Source organism: Propithecus coquereli, unplaced genomic scaffold, assembly GCF_000956105.1.
Source record: "Propithecus coquereli isolate 6110/MARCELLA unplaced genomic scaffold, Pcoq_1.0 Scaffold184, whole genome shotgun sequence".
NCBI lineage: Eukaryota > Metazoa > Chordata > Mammalia > Primates > Indriidae > Propithecus > Propithecus coquereli.
Genome location: NW_012143190.1, coordinates 2,209,428 through 2,227,597, shown reverse-complemented (window position 1 = coordinate 2,227,597; position 18,170 = coordinate 2,209,428). Strand labels below are relative to the sequence as shown.

Here is an 18,170-nt window from a genome sequence, read left to right as displayed (position 1 = left end):
AAAGCACTGTACAAAAAACACAGCCCTTAAAACACTGATGATTGTGAGATATTGAAATCAAGTCATCTGAATGAACAAAAGTAAGTGAAAATGTGGAAAATGAAAATATGGAGGAAAGTATTTGCACTAGATTACCATATACAGTAGATTAATATGCAGAACATATAAAGAATGGAAAAGGTCTAACAGATATGAAGCCTGATGTTAAAAAGTAAGGGAGTGGGAGCAAAAGACAGGAAAATACTTAACATCACAACTAGTAACCAAAAGGTGCAAGTTAACATCATAATAAATTATTACCACCTACCCACCAGAATGGCTGAAAAATGTGAGCACCAATATGCACAACTTTTTTTCAGTAGTTGGTTTGCTCTATTATTCAAGTTTCTGATTTTTTTTCTTTAAATTAAATTTGATGTTTCCACTTTGATTTTTTTAATGCAAAAGAAAAAAATAAGATACTAAAAAGGCCAAGTGTCCACAAGGGGTGGTGATGGGAGAATTAGCCAAAAAAAAGCAACCAAACAGAAAACCAAACTACATTAAATGTTGGGGGAAGTGTAACGACACAAGCTCAAGAGCAATTTGGCAGGAGCCCCTGATTGCTCTGTTTGTTTCTGGCTGGAGGAACTCTCACACATGTGCCTAAGGAAGCACTGTACACTGCCTGCAAATAGGAAAGAATTGGAAAGAACTCAACTGTCTAGCCATTGGGTGTTAGGATGGAAAGCCTGGTAGATGCTGACAGCATAGGAGGAGAAAGATTTCTCACACTGAGATTAACACATATCAAAGTAAAAAAAGTTTATTTTATCCTTTAGAAGCACAGAGAGAATGAGAGAGAGAAAGGGGCAGGGGAAGAGAGCAGGGAGACAGCATGGGCGCCCAAAGAAAGAGAAGAGAGATGCCAGTAGCAAGGCCACATGGGGACAAAGAGAAAAATATTAATCTTGTGGCGTAATTAGCAGGTAGCTGTGAGATCTTTGTTTCTTCTATTGCTGGAGACTTGGTTATCTCTAAGATGTAGTCAGGCTTATCACAGGGAATGCTGATTGTGCCCCTGAAATATAGCTTTGGGCAGGAAAGGGAAGGCCTGGAGTTTACCCCTCAGCTGTTAGTCCAGGAGCTTCTCAGGAGCTCCTTGAAGCTATAGAAACAGATTCCAAAAACTTAGAGCTGGTGAATGTAAAGAGAAATATTTACATTTCCTTTGTGACCACAGAGTTCCCGCAGGGTGCCTGCTAGCTAGGGAGAGAAACGCAAAAGAGCAAGGAGGGCTCAAGATTGACCTTGGGCTGTTGTTAGAAGATTGTAGGATTGGATATTTTCCTGTTATTTCAACAATTTCCCATCATTAGGAAATAGTTAAACTAAGGCCCATGGAAGCACAATCAAAATGAATAAATCACATTTGCATGTATCTACATGGCTAAATCTGAAAAACATAATGGTGATTGAAAACAGCAAGTTGCAAAAGGATACCATATAATCCCACCTATATCAATAGTGAGACAAGTGTAGGAGGATGTTTGCCTCAGCTATAGCTGGCAATGGGTGCTGGGTAATAGTTTTCACCAAACGGGTAAAAATTCACGTATTAGAGCACAAAAGGAGAGAGCAGTCAGTGAGGTAACGGGACCAGTAGGTAGGAGATAACATACACATGGAAATAAAATGCAGCCCATGAAAATAATGCTTTTAAGCCATTTCTCTAAGGCCAACTATAGTCCACTGAGGAAATAAATGCAAATTCCATATCTGTGGCCTCAGGGCCACATGTGGCCTTCTGGATCCTTGCCTTTTGACTGAATCCAAATTTTACAGAACAAATCCTTTTAGGAAAGGGATTTGTTCTGTGAAGTTTGGTTTGGTCCAGCGACTGCACTTGGGATTTGGAAAGCCACATGTGGCCTTGAGGCCACAGGTTCTCCACCCTTTTACTTACTGAATAAAATATGTGTTGAACCTCTACAAACAGCATTTGCTACATGTCATGCAGGACTACACAAGACTATGAACGCTTTTCTTCTGGCTCATTTAATCCATAAAACAACTATGATATAGTTACTATTTTCCCCATTTTACAAATAAAGTAATTGAGATTCAGAGAGCTTAAAACCTACCCCTAAATCACCATGCTGACAAGTTCACATGAGCCATATTCAAATTCAGTTTGTCTGGCAACCTCAAAACCCATACTCTTTTCACTATGTTACAATGCTCTCTCAAAGCTCTTCTATCTAACTTTCCTACTCTTAGGTGGGCTGAACTCACCATATACCACATTTTCTCATAAAACTACACAATGGAGTCAAACTAGAAGAATATAGTCATAACTTATGAACCAGTAATTGTTCTTCTAGGAATGATTTACAACAAGAAAATTAAATTTAAAAAAAGTAGCATCTCCAGACAAAGGAGAATAAAACACAAACTTAAAAAAATTTTAAGGAACAAAGTTAACAACTGAAATCCTCCACACCAAGGACTATGCCAAGAACTTCACATAAACTGCCATATCCAATTATCATACTGGCATACAAAATATAGGCACCATCAGCCCACTTTACAGGTCAGGAAATGTCTGTATACAAGCTAAGGGACCTACCTAAATTCCTATACAAGTTATAGTGGAGCTAGGATCTGAACCCAGGCAGTTTGATTTCCAGACATATATATATTTCCGTCCACTTGATTGGAAGGAATCCTCTTGTGTGTTTTATGTATAGATAGGCACACACACACACAGGTAAAACAACTTTTACAAAACATTTACATGAATAATCTGTGGGAAAACTTTTTTTAAAGAGGCTGCTTTTAAGTCATGAAATTTTCTCATAAAGCACAATTTAAAACATAATGCTTAACTGCTTCAAAAATATGGTATTTATGACAATTATAGTAGTAAAAAGAAAAAAATGAAAAAACTAATTGGAACTAAGTGGTCAGCAACAGAGCTGAATAATTATGAATATTAAAAATTGTTATTTGGAGAAAATACATTACGTTAATTACTTGGAACCATGCATAATGCTTACACAGGAAATATAGAAAAATAAAATAGTTAAGGTAATAAAGATATAGACAATTACATTTTTATTCTTAATTTTATGAAGACTTTTATTTTTCTTTACAAACTAGGGTAGTTAAGAAACCAGGTAGTAGCTACTCTGCTTTTATATTCTTGGCACCAAAACATTTACTTATGTGTTCCTTCTTACATAAACGGTTCCAGATCACAGTAGTTTTCCAATTCATTTACTAAGCTAGCAAATTTTTATACCGCAAAAAAGTAAAAATAAATGCTTCTCTGTCTGTAAATGAAAACTTGGAACCGAATAACAATACAATATTAAAAGAACAAAGCTTTGCACACACATCTTAAAGCTACACACATTTAAGCCCTAGACAAATATGCTCCCTAGGTCCCCCTTCCCATATACGTAGAGCATTGTGCTTTTGGGTCTCAGACCCTTGTCCCAGGAGTTCCTCTGAATCCTTTTCAGATCTCAAGAGGATGGGGCTGGGCCACTAGCCTCAGGTCTGGCCCGCTTCTCCTCATCTGCCAAAGCCTCACAGTACTGCGCCGGCCAGTCCTTGGGGTCTTGATTATGGACTTTGGCCACGAATTTAAGAACTTTCATTTTGCTCGTTTCCAGGTTGGTTCGGGGGCCCCACTGGAATTCGTAGTCTACAGGATCAGTGTGGGGTATCCGCCGGTACTCCAGATAACGCTGTCGCACAAAGTCTTCAGTAATGAGTTTCTTTGGGTCCCCAAATACTAAATGCTTCTTGGTGGGGTACACCCCTAACCGCCGCAGAAAGTCCCAGACTTCAGTCTCTTTGATGGTGTTGCCCTTCATAAAGATGAGCCCTAAAACAATCATCAGAAGGCCAGTGGTGGGCGTACCTTGATCACCTCTCACCTCGGCATCCTCCTCCACGGGTTCCAGGGTGTTGATCAGGATGTAGGTGTTGCTCTTGGGTTCAAGCTCCACCAGCTTGTACCCAAAGACGTACTGGAGGCGCTCGGAAGCCAGTTTGAGAAGGTCCAGGAAGATGTCCTTGTAGTCTCCAATGACGTGCTTCAGTATGTCGGTCCGCTTGATCGGAATCTTCTTCTGGTCCTTAATCAGCAAGAACTGCACCAGCTCGGCCACCTTCAGCTCCAGCTGCTTCTGGGTCCTGGGCCCCACTGTGGGGGCGGCCCGGGCCTGGCGGGCGCCCTGAGGCGAGGTGCCCATGGCCTCCTGCGAGCCGCCCGGCCCGCGGGACGTGCTCGGGGCCTCGTCGGCGACGCCGCCTCTGGAAGCTCGGGTGTCTCCGTCGCAGCTCCTGTCTCTGCCCCTCTCGTCCTGGGCGCTAGAGCGGCCCCGGCTCCTCGGTTTTTGCAACATGTCACCGGACGCAGGTACCGGCGCGGGCGCTCGCCGTAACGGCGCGGCAGCGGCTGGGATTGCGAGTCGCCGCGAGCTACGTCTGCGCGGCCCTGGGCGGGGCTGCAGGGGGCGCGCGGTGCGACGCCAGAGACTGCGCGTTGCGTCACAAAGGCCGCGCGATGCGTCACAAAAGCTGCGCGATGCGTAAAGGGGGCTGCGAGTTGCGCCTGCGCGGCAGCCATGCATATGGAAACGGAGATTTCTGTGCAGTCCTACGGGTCCGAGCAACGGCTTTTAAATTATAATTGTGTTCATACCAAACCATACCAAACAGAGAACAAGAACCAAGACTCCTAAACAAGTGTGCGGCTAAATTCAGGACCACACAGGCAAGTTTTACCGACAGTATTAAGAGTTCTTAAATAGAGTCTATTGGTAAATGGAGGGACCTCAAAGGCTGAATGTGTGAGAAAAATAAGGTGAAGAGGAAGGTGAGACCGTGGAAGGTAAAGCAAAAACATTAATTTCTACATAAAACACAGAAGGACATAAAAGACCCAGAGGATTCTTCGTTTCGTCCCTCCCCTCGCGCAAGTTCATATCCTCCTAACTACTGGTTAGGTTCTCCAAAGTCCCTTGGAGCCTGTTAAAAACGAATGTTTTGATAAAGGCAGGCTTTCCTTGCAATCAAGACTTATTCCTTCTCAGTATTTCCGAATTTATATTCCCTGCGTTAAACTCCATGAGCTAGACAACTACGAACAAACCATCACTCAAAGCAAGTGTCTAAAATGTTTTAGCTTTATCAAATGAGTTGATCTTTTGGAAAACATGCTCATGGAAACTGCCTTGTGCTCACAACCGCAGTTTTAGCACAAATGGGTAAGAGGAATGCTACAAAGAAATGTGCTCTCTCAGGAGACTACCATTTAATTTTGGGCATCACTGATCAAGAATTGCAATAATGTGGATCTCTTAAATTTCTTAATTCTTAATAGATTAGCTTTAGGGCTCAATAAGAAAGAAAGAACACAGGGGTATTATCCCTCATAATCTGTGATGTGTGCAGTGTGTATATATATTTTAATTGTGCAACTCTAATAGCCAAAATGAATCATTTCATTAACTCAAACCATCAGCAATCTGCTGCCATTACGTCTACAAATCTTAGCAAATGTGTTTCTTCACTATTTATTGATTTGCATAGAAGACACTGAATTTCCCTCTTTTTAAAGCTACACAGCAAGTGGATAAACTCTTCAAAGAACCAAATCAAAGTGAGTTCCTCTTTAATGCAAATATATTCAAAGGAAAGCCGTTCAGAACACATTATTTGAAAGCATCAAACACAACCTTATTAAAATTTCCTTAAATGTTAGTAGCATAACATTTTTGTTTGTAATTCAGTATAAAAATGCAATCTGATAATGGCACTGGAACTGTAATACTAAGTGTAAAATCAGATTCCATGTTGTGATGCTAGTATGCAAAAATCTGGTATGCTATGAGTAATAACTTTCTGTTCCACAGAAGATCCAATTATATCCTCAAGCATCATTCTTAATGACAGAGGACTACTAAGAAAAACAAATATATTATCAAGGCATTCATGAGAAAATTCATCTGCTTTGGTTTCCTTGCATATTAAAATTTGGACGTAAGTTCAGAGAAGCCTCCTGCAATCTAGAATCTGCAAAAGGTCCCTCCAGAAGGATCAGTTATACCTTGACCTAAAAAACTTAAGCAACCAAGAGATAAGGGAAAAATGGAAAATAAGGTGAAAGCTGTTGTCAACAATTGGGCTGGTTTTTCAATGTTTTTTTCTTGCTAAGGTATACAAAGTTACCAAGCAGCCCCACTAGTCAGGCTATCCCAGTACCTGTATGAAAATCAGCACCCTTACCCAGATAGCAGATTGTCATTACTCAAAATAGATGAGAAAAAATACCAGTTTTAAGTCTCGGAACACCTCTCTACACTCTGTCCAGAGGAATGCAGGCGAAATTGACACTGGAAGCCTTGGATGTCTGGAGAGAAACTGTGATAACAACACTACCACTAATAACAATAACTATAAACAACAGCAGCTAATGATTATCTGGTAGTCCTCCCCTTATCTGCGGTTTTGCTTTCCATGGTATCAGTTACCTGCCACACTGAAAAAATACTAAGGTATTTTGAGAGTGAGACCGCACTCACCTAATTTTTATTACAGCATATTGTTATAATTGTTCAATTTTATTAGTTGTTGTTAATCTCTTCTGTGCCTAATTTATAAATTAATCTTCATCACAGGTATGTATGTACAGGAAAAAACAGTATATATAGGGTTTGGTACCATCCACAGTTTCAGGCATTCATTGAGGGTCTTGGAACATATTCCCTGCAAATAATGGGGGACTACTGTATAAAGGTAACTGTGGGTCAGACCTTATTCCAAGTGGTTTACAGGTATTACTTCATTTAATCCCCACAACAAGCCTATGAGGCATATCAATTTTTTATGTTTCTCTTCTCAAAAATGAAGAAACAGGCACAGAGATCATTAAATGTTTTGAGATCCCACAGCAAGTTAAGTGGTAGATCTGTGATCTAAACTCGGGCAATTTGCTTCCAGAGACCGTGCTCTTAACTGTATGCTAGCTAAGAGCAAAACACAGACATGGTGTCCTTGAAAAAGTAAGGGCTTTGGAATCAGAGGGACTGAGATTAGAAACCTGTATGACACTGGGAAAGCTACTGACATTCCCAAGTTTCAGTTTCCAAGTCAACAAAATGAGAGTTCTAATCCTGGCTTCAAGGGATTAAGTGAGATTGGTTTGCCAAGTACCTAGCACAGAGCCTGGCAGGCCAGCTGGTAACAATTTGCTTCTTTCCAGAGGGTTTCTGTTAACGAAAATATTTGAGAACTGTGCAGAGTTGTGTGTAGTATAGGGGAGGCAAAATTTTACCCTCCAAGGGTCCTGGCTGGACCTGAGAATTAAATTGACATAAAATAGATTAACAGGAGGAAAGCATACAAATTTAAGTTCTGTGTGACATAGGAACCCTCAACGGGAAATGAAGGCCCAAAGATGTGGCAAAACCTACATGCTTTTGTATTTCCTTGAATGAAGAGAGGTAATTACGGGAAAAGAAACTAAATTATGTGGGGACGCTAGAGGAAGATTATTTTTACTATGTTGTTTGTATAGAATTTTCTTGGCTATGACTCTCCATCGAGTAATATTTCTTTTCTCCTGGTACATTGAAGACATCTTTCTTTCAATGGGAGTTTTTATCTCCTGTTTTTTAGAAAGAAAAGAGGAAATTAGAATTCCCTTATTGCATCTGCAATTTTTCAACTGTCTTTAGCTCAAATTAATCCATATGCCAAAGTGGCATATTTTGGGCAGCATATTCTGCCATCTTTCAGTAGAATGATGAGAAAAATTTTGACTGCAGTGAAACACACGTACACATAAAAATCAGGAAAAGGTCTGGAAAGAAATAACAATATCAATGTGCTATTAAAGTTCTTTCTTTCTTCTTTTTAGAGACAGGGTCTCTATCCCCCAGGCTGGAGTGCAGTGGCATGATCATAGCTCACTGTAACCTCAAACTTCTGGCCTCAGTCAATCCTCCCACCTCAGCGTCTCAAAATGCTAGGATTACAGGCATGAGCCACTGTGCTCAGCCAGTTATTTTATTTTATAAATAAAATTCAATTCTTATTTTCTTGCTTGAGAGATAAAAATGTATTCTCAATGAAGTTTAACTTCACAGTGACACCATGCCATTGCAGTTACACACTATCAAATGTTCAGTAAATTCAGTGTGATCTGAATATGGCATTTGTGACTTTCTGTTCAGGCAGTGATATAACAAAGACAATGATTAAAAAAGAAAAACATTTTCAAACACTTTATGTTGAAGACCTTCATGCTTTTTATTACTATGCCCAAGAGGGGACAAATTCTTTGAGGCAAAAACTAAACTAAGATTTCAAGTGCATTGAACAAGGAAATGCCTACTACCCTTTGCTCTTTAGATGTCTGTAAGTAATTAAATGCTTTATTTCATCTCCTTAGTAGCAAAATGCCTGCCAAGAAACACTAATCATTTTTATTATCTACTAGATTCTCTTCATTCACTGGTATTTCTTGTAAAACCAGAAAAAGCCTTTAATATTCTGACAGCAACACAGTCCTGAAAGCAGGTGAGGACTTTTTGGGAAGAAAGGCTATGGTCAAAGCATGCAGCCACCAAATATGAGCAGTGGAAGAAAGTGGAACAGCGTGCAGCACGTTAGCAGGGGAGTTTGGGGGCACATACTATTTTGGTGGGCAGATAGCAGGAAAGCAATCCAGATGTTTTAATGGTTGCAGTAAAACCTCTAGTGTCCACTCATTTGTAACAGTTGTATACACTCATTCTTAGCAAAAATCCTTCCTGCTTAGATCACATGGTAGGCTTCCTGATAACATTTTGTCCATTATAAATGAATACTTAGATTAAGCAGCAACAGAGCTTTCCTTGGTGGGTGGAAGCAGGTGAAGAAGTGGGCCTTGATAAGATAGTGCTTTCCAAGAATTGCTGCCATTTGTCCCAGAAGCCTCTTTTTAGACTCTCTTTTCAAGAAATATAAATCTTCCAGTTACCCAGGGCCCTTATAAAAATCATTAAGCTCTATTAAGTTGTAAAATTATAAACATACAAGGTCTTGATAGTGGCCAATAAGATTCTTTTTGTTTGCTTGGTTTCTTCCCCCATGTTCTGCAACCTTTCCCTTTAGGAACTGTCTCTTCCCATCTCCAGGAGACCTGGGTTAGGGCTCTGCCTTCCTTTCCTGAGTGTGCATGATTCAGGCCAGATACAGTGACCGGTTCAGAAGTCCAATCAGTATCCTTTCAAGGAATTCATACAGGTTCTCTTTCCTTCCTCTGAGCTAACAAGCTGAGGGGGTGATGTAAGCCTAGCCATCTTTCCCATTGTTTGGGAATAACCTGCCTCATGGTGAACCCAACTCAAAAGAGATCTAAGAGATGAAAAACCAATCCTAATGCTGCCCTTTGAATCCTGAATCCTGAGTTTAAGGCTGGACTCCTGGAGATTACTAGTTACCAGAGCATCTCCTTTTGCTTAATTTGCTGAGATGGCTCCTGTCACTTGAAAGTGAACAAGTTCTGACTAAATCGGTAGCCAAACCTAATATGCAGGGGAAATGAGTACTAAGGAATGAGCCTTTGTTTCACAGGAATGGAGCTAGAGAAGGTTAATATCACCTATGAGGATTTCTGAATGTAATGAGAGGTGAGATGAATACAATTTGACATTTGTGTTATGTTTCTTTGCTTGAGAAATGTGCTTATGATTTTAGTCACTGGCAATAAGGGCAAGGGAGAGACAAATCATGAAGGACTGTTTTACCATATGGCATATACAAATGAGCTAATCTGGTGATTTACCTCTGCAGAAAGGGGTTTCAGACAACTTGGAATATACCTTAAAGCATCTGCTACTCTAGAGTAGCTGTGTTCTCCATATCAAACCCAAAGTATTCCCACTGGCTACACCATGCAAGATGACAGAAACCTCATTCTTATAGAATACGCTTTAGCCAAAAGCAGAAGTATACCCACAAGACAAGGGCACCAAGAAGGTGAATGGACAAAGCTAATACGCAGACGGGGACAATGCAGGTAGGTTTCAAGAAAACTGAACACACTGAAATGGAAAAAAGTAAACAAAAAGAATTAGAGAAAAACATAAAGATGCTCAAGGCAGACTAGAAGGAGTCCATGTGTGCATAACTGCTGGTTGTCCTGAGGGAGACGACAATCATAAACAGAGGTGACTGGGGAGACGGCGGGTTTATGCAGGTCCCACATCTCTGGTCCCCTCTCCTTCCTGGCTCCCTCCCTTGGACTAACAACCAGAACAATCATGCTTTCAGGGGTGGAGGGTAATCAGAGGCTACGGGTTCTCCAAGATCTGCAGAGGAGAGAGCCAGTACAGGGCTCCTTCCTCCCGGAGATGCAAGTGAGGGCAAAGGTACTTCGTGAGAGCAAGAGAGCTTGTCCTTCCCAAGGCCTGGAAAGACCAAGGATTGTGTGGTACTTGTGTGGTCTGAGCTGGCAGAAGCCTGTGTGTTACTTATGAGAGACTCCACAGCTGTCTCCTTTCTTAGGAGAGTTCTTCAAGAGCCTGTCCCAGGTTGTCCAGTTGCCCTCAGGGGGAGCCTCACAGACAGGTGAAATGCCACCAGGCCTTGAGGTTGGGAGAGACAGAAGTTTACCTATAAGGCCTGGATTCTAAGAGGCTTCTCCATAGTGCTTTAGCACAGCGGTCTCCAACCTTTTGGCACCAGGGACCGGTTTCGTGGAAGACAATTTTTCCATGGACTGGGGCGGGGCAGGGAGGCAGGGAGAGATGGTTTTGGAATGATTTAAGTACATTACATTTATTGTGCACTTTATTTCTATTATTATTACATTGTCACTTGCCACTCACTGATAAGGTTTTGATATGAGTCTGCAAGAAATTGATTTATTATGGTCTCTGTGCAGTCAAACCTCTCTGCTAATGATAATCTGTATTTGTAGCTGCTTCCCGGTGCTAGCATAACCGCCTCAGCTCCACCTCAAATCATCAGGCATTAGATTCTCAAAAGGAGCATGCAACCTAGATCCCTCACATGCACAGTTTATAGTAGGGTTTGCACTCCTGTGAGAATCTAATGCTGCTGCTGATCTGACAGAGGCAGAGCTCAGGCGGTGATGTAAGTGATGGGGATTGGCTGTAAATACAGATGAAGCTTCACTTGCTTGCCCACCGCTCACCTCCTGCTGTGTGGCCCAGTTCCTAGCAGGCCATGGACCGGTACCAGTCCACAGCCTGGGGGTTGGAGACTACAGCTTTGGCAGGCATGTAAACAGTGTGCCCGTTAATTCACTGTAGCCTATAAAAGCAAAATCTGCTGGGGCTTCTTGCCACTTGCCAGTCTAATACTTTTCCAGTGACTCCCAGCAACATGATCTGTAGAGGAATGGGAGAATCACAAAACTGCACAGGTAAAATAAGAAAAATGATAACTCATTAAAGATGATCCAAGAACTTGAAGAAGAAGCAATAAAACAAATCTTTGTCTACACTGACCAAAAAAGAAAGAATACCCAAATAAAATCAGAATGAAAAAGGCGACATCACTACCAACCTTTGAGAGAGAAAAAAGTTTACAAGGGAATACTGTGAGCAATGAACAACTGTATGCCAACAAATTGGATAAATTAGAATAATTGAAAAATTCCCAGAAGATAGATTAATGAAATTTATTAAAAAAGAAACAAAATATGAATAGACCTCCAAAATAGTTAAACATGAAAAAGCACATTAAAACAAAAATAAACATGGCCAAATGAAAAAAAAAAATCATAGATACATGTTAGAAAGAAAACAGTCCATCCTGAAAGTAACAGTTCTTAAACACCTAGTTCCTTATTTCTTAGATGTTAGTATGCTGGAGCATCTTGAGTTTCCCAGAGCATCCACAGTAAAACAATGAGTTTCCTAACTCAGCTCTTTTTCTTTAAGTGACGTAACTCTGTGAATTCTAATAGAACAAATGGAGGTTTCCATTTAAACCTACTCTGTGGGAATGAAACTTTAACAGCGGGAGGAAAACAACTTGAGGAAATTGGGGCTCTGGTTGTCCTGCTGTCTCCTGGCTTCCAGTAACAGAGTCACCAGACAAAGGTAGGCTCCAGGGGCTGTATAAACAACTCCAGCCCCAGCATATCCTTGAGATAATGGCAAAAATCAAAGATAAGTCACAAAGTCAATTGTGCATGCACGGTGGTCCAGTGCTTTCAAAACAGAGTCTTCCCACAAGTACCTGTTACCTGAAAAAAATCTACCGTATTGAAATACATCAACTTGTGAAAAGTGCTTCATAGTGCAGTATGTTTAACTCAATATTCACTCAATATTTTGAAAATCTAGGATATTCACAAAAGTTCAAAATAACATCTGCAAAGTATTTATAGGGATGTTTATAATATGTGATTTAAAACTAAATTCTTTCCCCCTATTTTATAGACAAATTTTTGAATTCCACATGGCACTAAACCAAAGGCAAGGTCTACTGCAGTAAAAAACAAAAACAAAAACAAAAAAACAACTAACCAACCAAAAGGGGAAAAAAAGCTGTTTAAACACACACAATAGATTAAGCAAGCCACACGCAATGTGGTGTTCACATCGGCTGCTCCTCTGGCCCCACCTTCACATGGTCTCACCACGAAGCCATCCATCTCTTTATTAAGCTATGTTCCTCTAATTAAACTGAATTTAGCTCGCACAGTTTCCTAAATATGACAACTGAGAACCATGAGGTACATATAAGAAATATATAAGGATCATGAAACAATAAAAACTAGCAATGTAAGGATGATTCAGGTGAGGTATGTCACTCCACTGACCATGGGGTTCATTCAGTATGCTCATCTGACCAGATTTCGAAATGCACCTTCTAGAAGCTGCCCATTGGACAGAAAAGGATAATCTTCCTGTAAAATAACAGTAATAACAACAACAATAGTTTTTTTTTTTAGTTAATGTGGACAAGTGAATTTAATACTGCCCAAAAAAACTACTTTTAAAAACTTGTAACATAAAAATTGATATAGTATGTGTCTACCTAGAGGGAGCCAGAAAGTCACATGCTGTATCCTTTCTACATGGGGGTAACCCAGTTTCTCACCTGGACTTTCTCTTGCTCACCTGGACAAAAAAAAGGTGCTGGAGAAATGTGATAATTGCTTTTCTTAGGATGAAAAAAACTTTCAAATGAGTAAAGCCTTGTACTCAACCAGAATTCTCACATTTTCATTTTGATGTATCTGCAGTTCACAGTGAAAACCCTAGCCTAGGGCATGTGTGTATCTGAGCTTGAAGTACCCCTGATTAAAAAAAAAAATCCATGTTCACTTCTTTTAGAGCCTTAAAGGACCTTTTTCTACTCTAATTTCCTGAAAGCCTGTAAGTCATGTACAGCATACATGACAACCCCACTAAGTAGAGAAGTTGATCAACCCATTTGTTACAAAGTCCCTGACCCCCTGAGAGGGTAACCCTCAGAAAACCAATAGTAAAGGAAACTTCCATTTTCTCCCCAAATGCTTTCCTTGAGTTTGCACGAGATGTTTTGGTTGTTATGTGGCGCTATCAAAAGCCATGAACAGAGAAAATAAGGAAGAATGGCATGCCAGGGAATAAACAAGCTTAATCTTGACTAGACAAAAGGAGATAAAAAGAAGGCCTGGAGAAGAAAAGGGCAGAAAATGGGGAAGACAGAATGGACCCTGCAACATCAGGAAAAAAACAGCAACCTTATAAATACAAAGATGGCAAACGACAAACACATGTCAGCACCTCCGTTGAGACAGTAAGAGGAGATAAATTCCAACCTCCCCCCGCCTGCCCCCTGCCCCAAGAATCACATTCTTCTGGGAAGGAAAAAAGCAGATGGAACCGGCCCCCTGGTAACGTATCAGCTGGCGTGGCTGCAGCTTGGCTTCCACTGGCTTCCAGCAACCAGGGAACAGCTATGGGAAGGGGAACCCTAAGTGCAGGAAAGGTGAAGGAGCTTGGTTTCTGGTAGTTTCCTGCCCCTTGAAGCTGGCAACACCATCCCTTAATCTGGCTGGATAAACCAGGGTATCTTTCTTTCTTGAGAAGCAGGACTTTAACAACAAAAAGATTTTATTAATCCCACAAGTTTGAGAGAGTGGGTGGGAAAAGCAAACATTAACTAATTAACTGCTCCCTACAATCCAACCAGTAATTAAAAATGTGCCCATGAAATTTTCTTGAGCTACTAAATTGTTTATAATTATCCAAGTGGTTCATACTGCTAATACATTTCTTTTCCTTCCACAGTTACCTCTAAGAAAATTACCTAATTTAATTTGGTTATTATTATGGACATTTAAAAACTGTGGATTGGGAAATTTCACATAGTAATTCATGTGGATACATCTGTTATGCTTAATCTTTTATGCCTAAGTGTGATTACTACATGTAACTTTATAGAAATTCCATACAACTCATTGCCATTTAAACTCATTCACATTTTTACTTGATTAATGTCAAGGATATTTTCTAAATTTATAAATAAATGATACAGCCCATTGAATAAAAGTTAAATAACAAATGACTGGTTTAGGAGTGAACATGTGACCCAGTTCTGGCCAATGAATTGCAAGGGGTATTTTGAGGGGCATCTGAGAACTGTTTATTTGCACTTAAAAAGAGGGAAAAAAGAAGGAAAACTTTCCTCTTCAACTGGACATTTTGCATCTACACATATTGCCTCAAGTAGTGGCAATATGACTGAGTACAGCTGAGCCAACACATCAACACATTGAAACTGGCAGAGCAGAGGGCTAGAATCTGGGTCCTTGGTTTTGCAAGGCTGCTGAACCAACTAACCCCGAAACAGCCCATCTCTGAACTTGTTATTCAACATAACAACTTCCTTTGTTGTGTAAGCTTTTTTGAATTGTTTTTATACTACTTGCAGCCAAAAGCAACTCCAAGGCTTCCTAACTGACATCTGTAGAGTAGGGAGTTGCAACAAGAGGAACACATCAACTGGTGGTTCAGACTTCACTTGGTGAAACCAGGGTCTTAGTCACTGGCCATGTGCCAACCTGTTCCACGCCACAGGTTGGTAGTCTGCCTTCTTCTTTAGGGAAGAGACATTTAACTGTTACCTGGGAAATGGGGAAGGTCTATGGCTTGCCCAGATAGCTAAAGTCTGCAGGTTAGAAAGGCAGGATTTGTTTGGAAGTCATGAAGATGTGTTTGTGTATTACACGACATCATCCTAGCTTCAGTGATGCCTGTCCTCAGCCAGTCGTTCATTGTGAGTACCCACCAAGGAGGATTTTCCCACTGCACACTGGACCTTAGGGGTTATCACAAGCTCTCTACCACTCTTCGCCTGGTCCCTTCTTTCCAGCAAGTCATCACTTCTCCACCCACCTGATGGACTCAGCATTTCGGATGCCTGTCATCTTGTCGGTAGCCTGTCATCTTGTCGGTAGCTGATCCCTGACCTCTGAGACCCCACTCTATGCTACAACCTTGGTCCCTGTTTGCTTGAAAGAAGAGGACAGGGAATTACAACCTGAGGCTCTGAAGGTTCTCAAGAGTACCAGTCTGTCCTTGTTACCTGGACTCATTCAGCACACCCAAGTTTGGCCCTGTTTCCTGGCTGGAACTAGTCCCAATATGGTGATGGCTAGGGGACAGCTGAGTTTTGAAAGCCCCAGGCCAACCAGCCACATGTTCTCTTGCCTCCTGTAGCCACTGATGATGTCTGGGGTAGGGGTGTGTCCAGAGGCTAATCCACTGCTGCTTCCCATGGCCTATGGTAGAGGGGCATACTCAGTACAGGGAGCTGAGATCAGGGACCAGAGTCTGGCAAGAAGTTATGCACCAAAGGTCAGGAAGTCTAGAGAGAGGTTGATCCCTGGCAAAGCCCAGTGTGAGGAGCAGTTATCCCAGGCCAGAGTGGGGTTAGTTGGCTGACCAGGGCACTCCAAAGCAGCAGAGAGGGGGCCTGTCTGGCCCATATGAGGTATCAGTTCTTGGAGGGCACAGCTGTCTCCCTGGAAAGAGAAGTTGCAAGGTGGGACTGAAGAAAATTCAGCTCTACTTGCTTCTGAAAACAGACACTATCCCTACTGCAGCCCCACCATATCCGAAGTGAGACAGTGTAGTTTTCCAGCACAATTTCCCTAAGCCCTACCAAGGAAAACAATCCCACCCTATCTGCCTCATCTCTTCCTATTAATCCACCATGGAATTAAGGGGATCATAACTATCATGGCCCCCAGCTGGGCCCAAACCGGCACTGGGGAAACTCTACACAACCAAATGACAGGGCAAAGCAAACTCACATGCCTCCTAAGAAGTGCAGTGGTTTGAAGGAAGGAGACAGTAAATTCTAGAACAGATGGCTACTATGGAGCAGAACTAACGGTAGAAACAGAAAGACTATATAATAAAAACATAATGAGAACACATTAGGAGATATTATTAGAGCACAACAAAATATTTCCAGAACAAAGAATGCTTGATTTTTTCATGTAAAATTTTAACAGAGATACTGTAAAAGATAATAGTCCCTGATGAAAATCAAATTACTATTTTAGAAGGATCAAATGAAAGATGTATCCCACACACACAACAAAAAGTTAACAAACTAAAAATCACAAGTGAGAGATCAAGATATGATGGTAGATGCAGGAGGTATAATATGTAAATAACAGAAGTTGGGGGAGAAAACAAAAGTATGACAGAGAGTAAATGAAGAAAATACCAAAGAATAAACCAGGTAAGTCTTCAGATTTAAAGGGTTTTGAAAGAATAGAATTTAGACACATCCTGGTGAAATTTCTGAATTTCAAGAATACAGAGAAATATCACATAAGCCTCCACACAGAAAGAAAAAGTTGCTTCTAGAAATAATCAATTTAATATCACATTTCTCACCTGCAATCATGGAAAGTAACAGACAATGGGATAACATTTGGCAGCTAGGGAGAAAAAAGAACTGATCAAGAATTTTGTACCCAGGCAATTATAGAGAAATAGGTTATTAGACACGTAGAGTTAGGAAGCATATACTTTACCTGTATGATTCCTGAGAATACTCCAGCATACTCTCCACAAAGAACCAAATCAAACCAAGGACTCAAGTGAGGGAAAGATAGAACAAAGTGATCAACAGTGAAAATGAATCTTGGATTTATTTTTAAATTTTTAAACATAAGGATTTATAAGGATTCTTGAAATGAAAGAAGGAAAATCTTAGTAAGATTCTGGACCCAAACAATCTCAGCATACCTTAAGAATAAGGAGAAGAGGTGGAAGATAGAGTGAAAAGAAACATGATTCTAAGGGTCTCTCCTCCAGGTGGGGTGAGGTGAAGAGGACACCGAAAATATTTAGGTGGGTGGGTTTGCTGGTTCTTAAGCTATGTTCTCTCAGTTCCAAATCCACTGCTCTTTGATGCTGGAGTTGGATCTGTGTAAAAAAGCTAAGAAATATTTTTTTTCTGACCAATAGGATTAAAATATTTAGTAAACTATGCTGTAAACAGATGTGCTGTCATTCAGGCTTTATTGTACCATTTATAGAGCACAGGCAGAATAGGACTCCAGAAGTTTGAAATGGTAAATGAGCATTGGCTTCAACTTAAAGTCACCAGCTGCATTAGCCCCTAACAAGAGAGTCAGTCTGTCCTTTGAAGATCTGAAGCCAGGCACTTACTCCTCCTATCTACCTATGAAAATCCTAGATGGCACCTTCTTCCAGTAGAAGGCTGTATCATCTACACTGAAATATGTTTTTAGTGTAGTCACCTTCATCAGTGATCTTTGCTAGATCTTCTAGAAAATTTGTTACAGCTTCTGCATCAACTCTTGCTGCTTCACCTTATACTTTCATGTCATGGAGACGGCTTCTTTCCTTAAAGCTCACGCTTCCAACTTCTCTTCTGCAGCTTCATTGCCTCTCTTGGCCTTCATGGAATTGAAAAGAGTTAGGGCGTTGCTTTGGATTAGGCTTTGGCTTAAGGCAGTGTTATGGCTGGTTTGATCTTCCATCCAAACCACTCAAACTTTCTCCATATCAGCAATAAGCATGTTTTGCTTTCTTATTCTTCATATATTCACTGGAGTAGCACTTTTAATTTCCTTCAAGAACTTTTCCTTTGCATTCACAACATGAATAACTGCCATA

General features: G+C 40.8%; 2 protein-coding genes across 2 annotated transcripts in view; both read right to left on the bottom strand.

Moving 5' to 3' along the window:
- Nucleotides 1-2,286, bottom strand: part of FAM189A1 (family with sequence similarity 189, member A1) — a 102,203-nt gene extending 99,917 nt beyond the window's left edge. The window contains exon 1 of the mRNA XM_012642691.1: nt 2,275-2,286. Coding sequence (XP_012498145.1) covers nt 2,275-2,286 — 12 coding nt within the window. The remainder of the gene's footprint in view (nt 1-2,274) is intronic.
- An 816-nt stretch (nt 2,287-3,102) lies between these two features.
- NDNL2 (necdin-like 2) lies at nt 3,103-4,470 on the bottom strand. Its single transcript, XM_012642701.1, has one exon. The coding sequence runs from the start codon at nt 4,395-4,397 to the stop codon at nt 3,510-3,512; it is 888 nt and encodes a 295-aa protein (XP_012498155.1). The 5' UTR covers nt 4,398-4,470; the 3' UTR covers nt 3,103-3,509.
- Between the last annotated feature and the right edge of the window lie 13,700 nt (nt 4,471-18,170).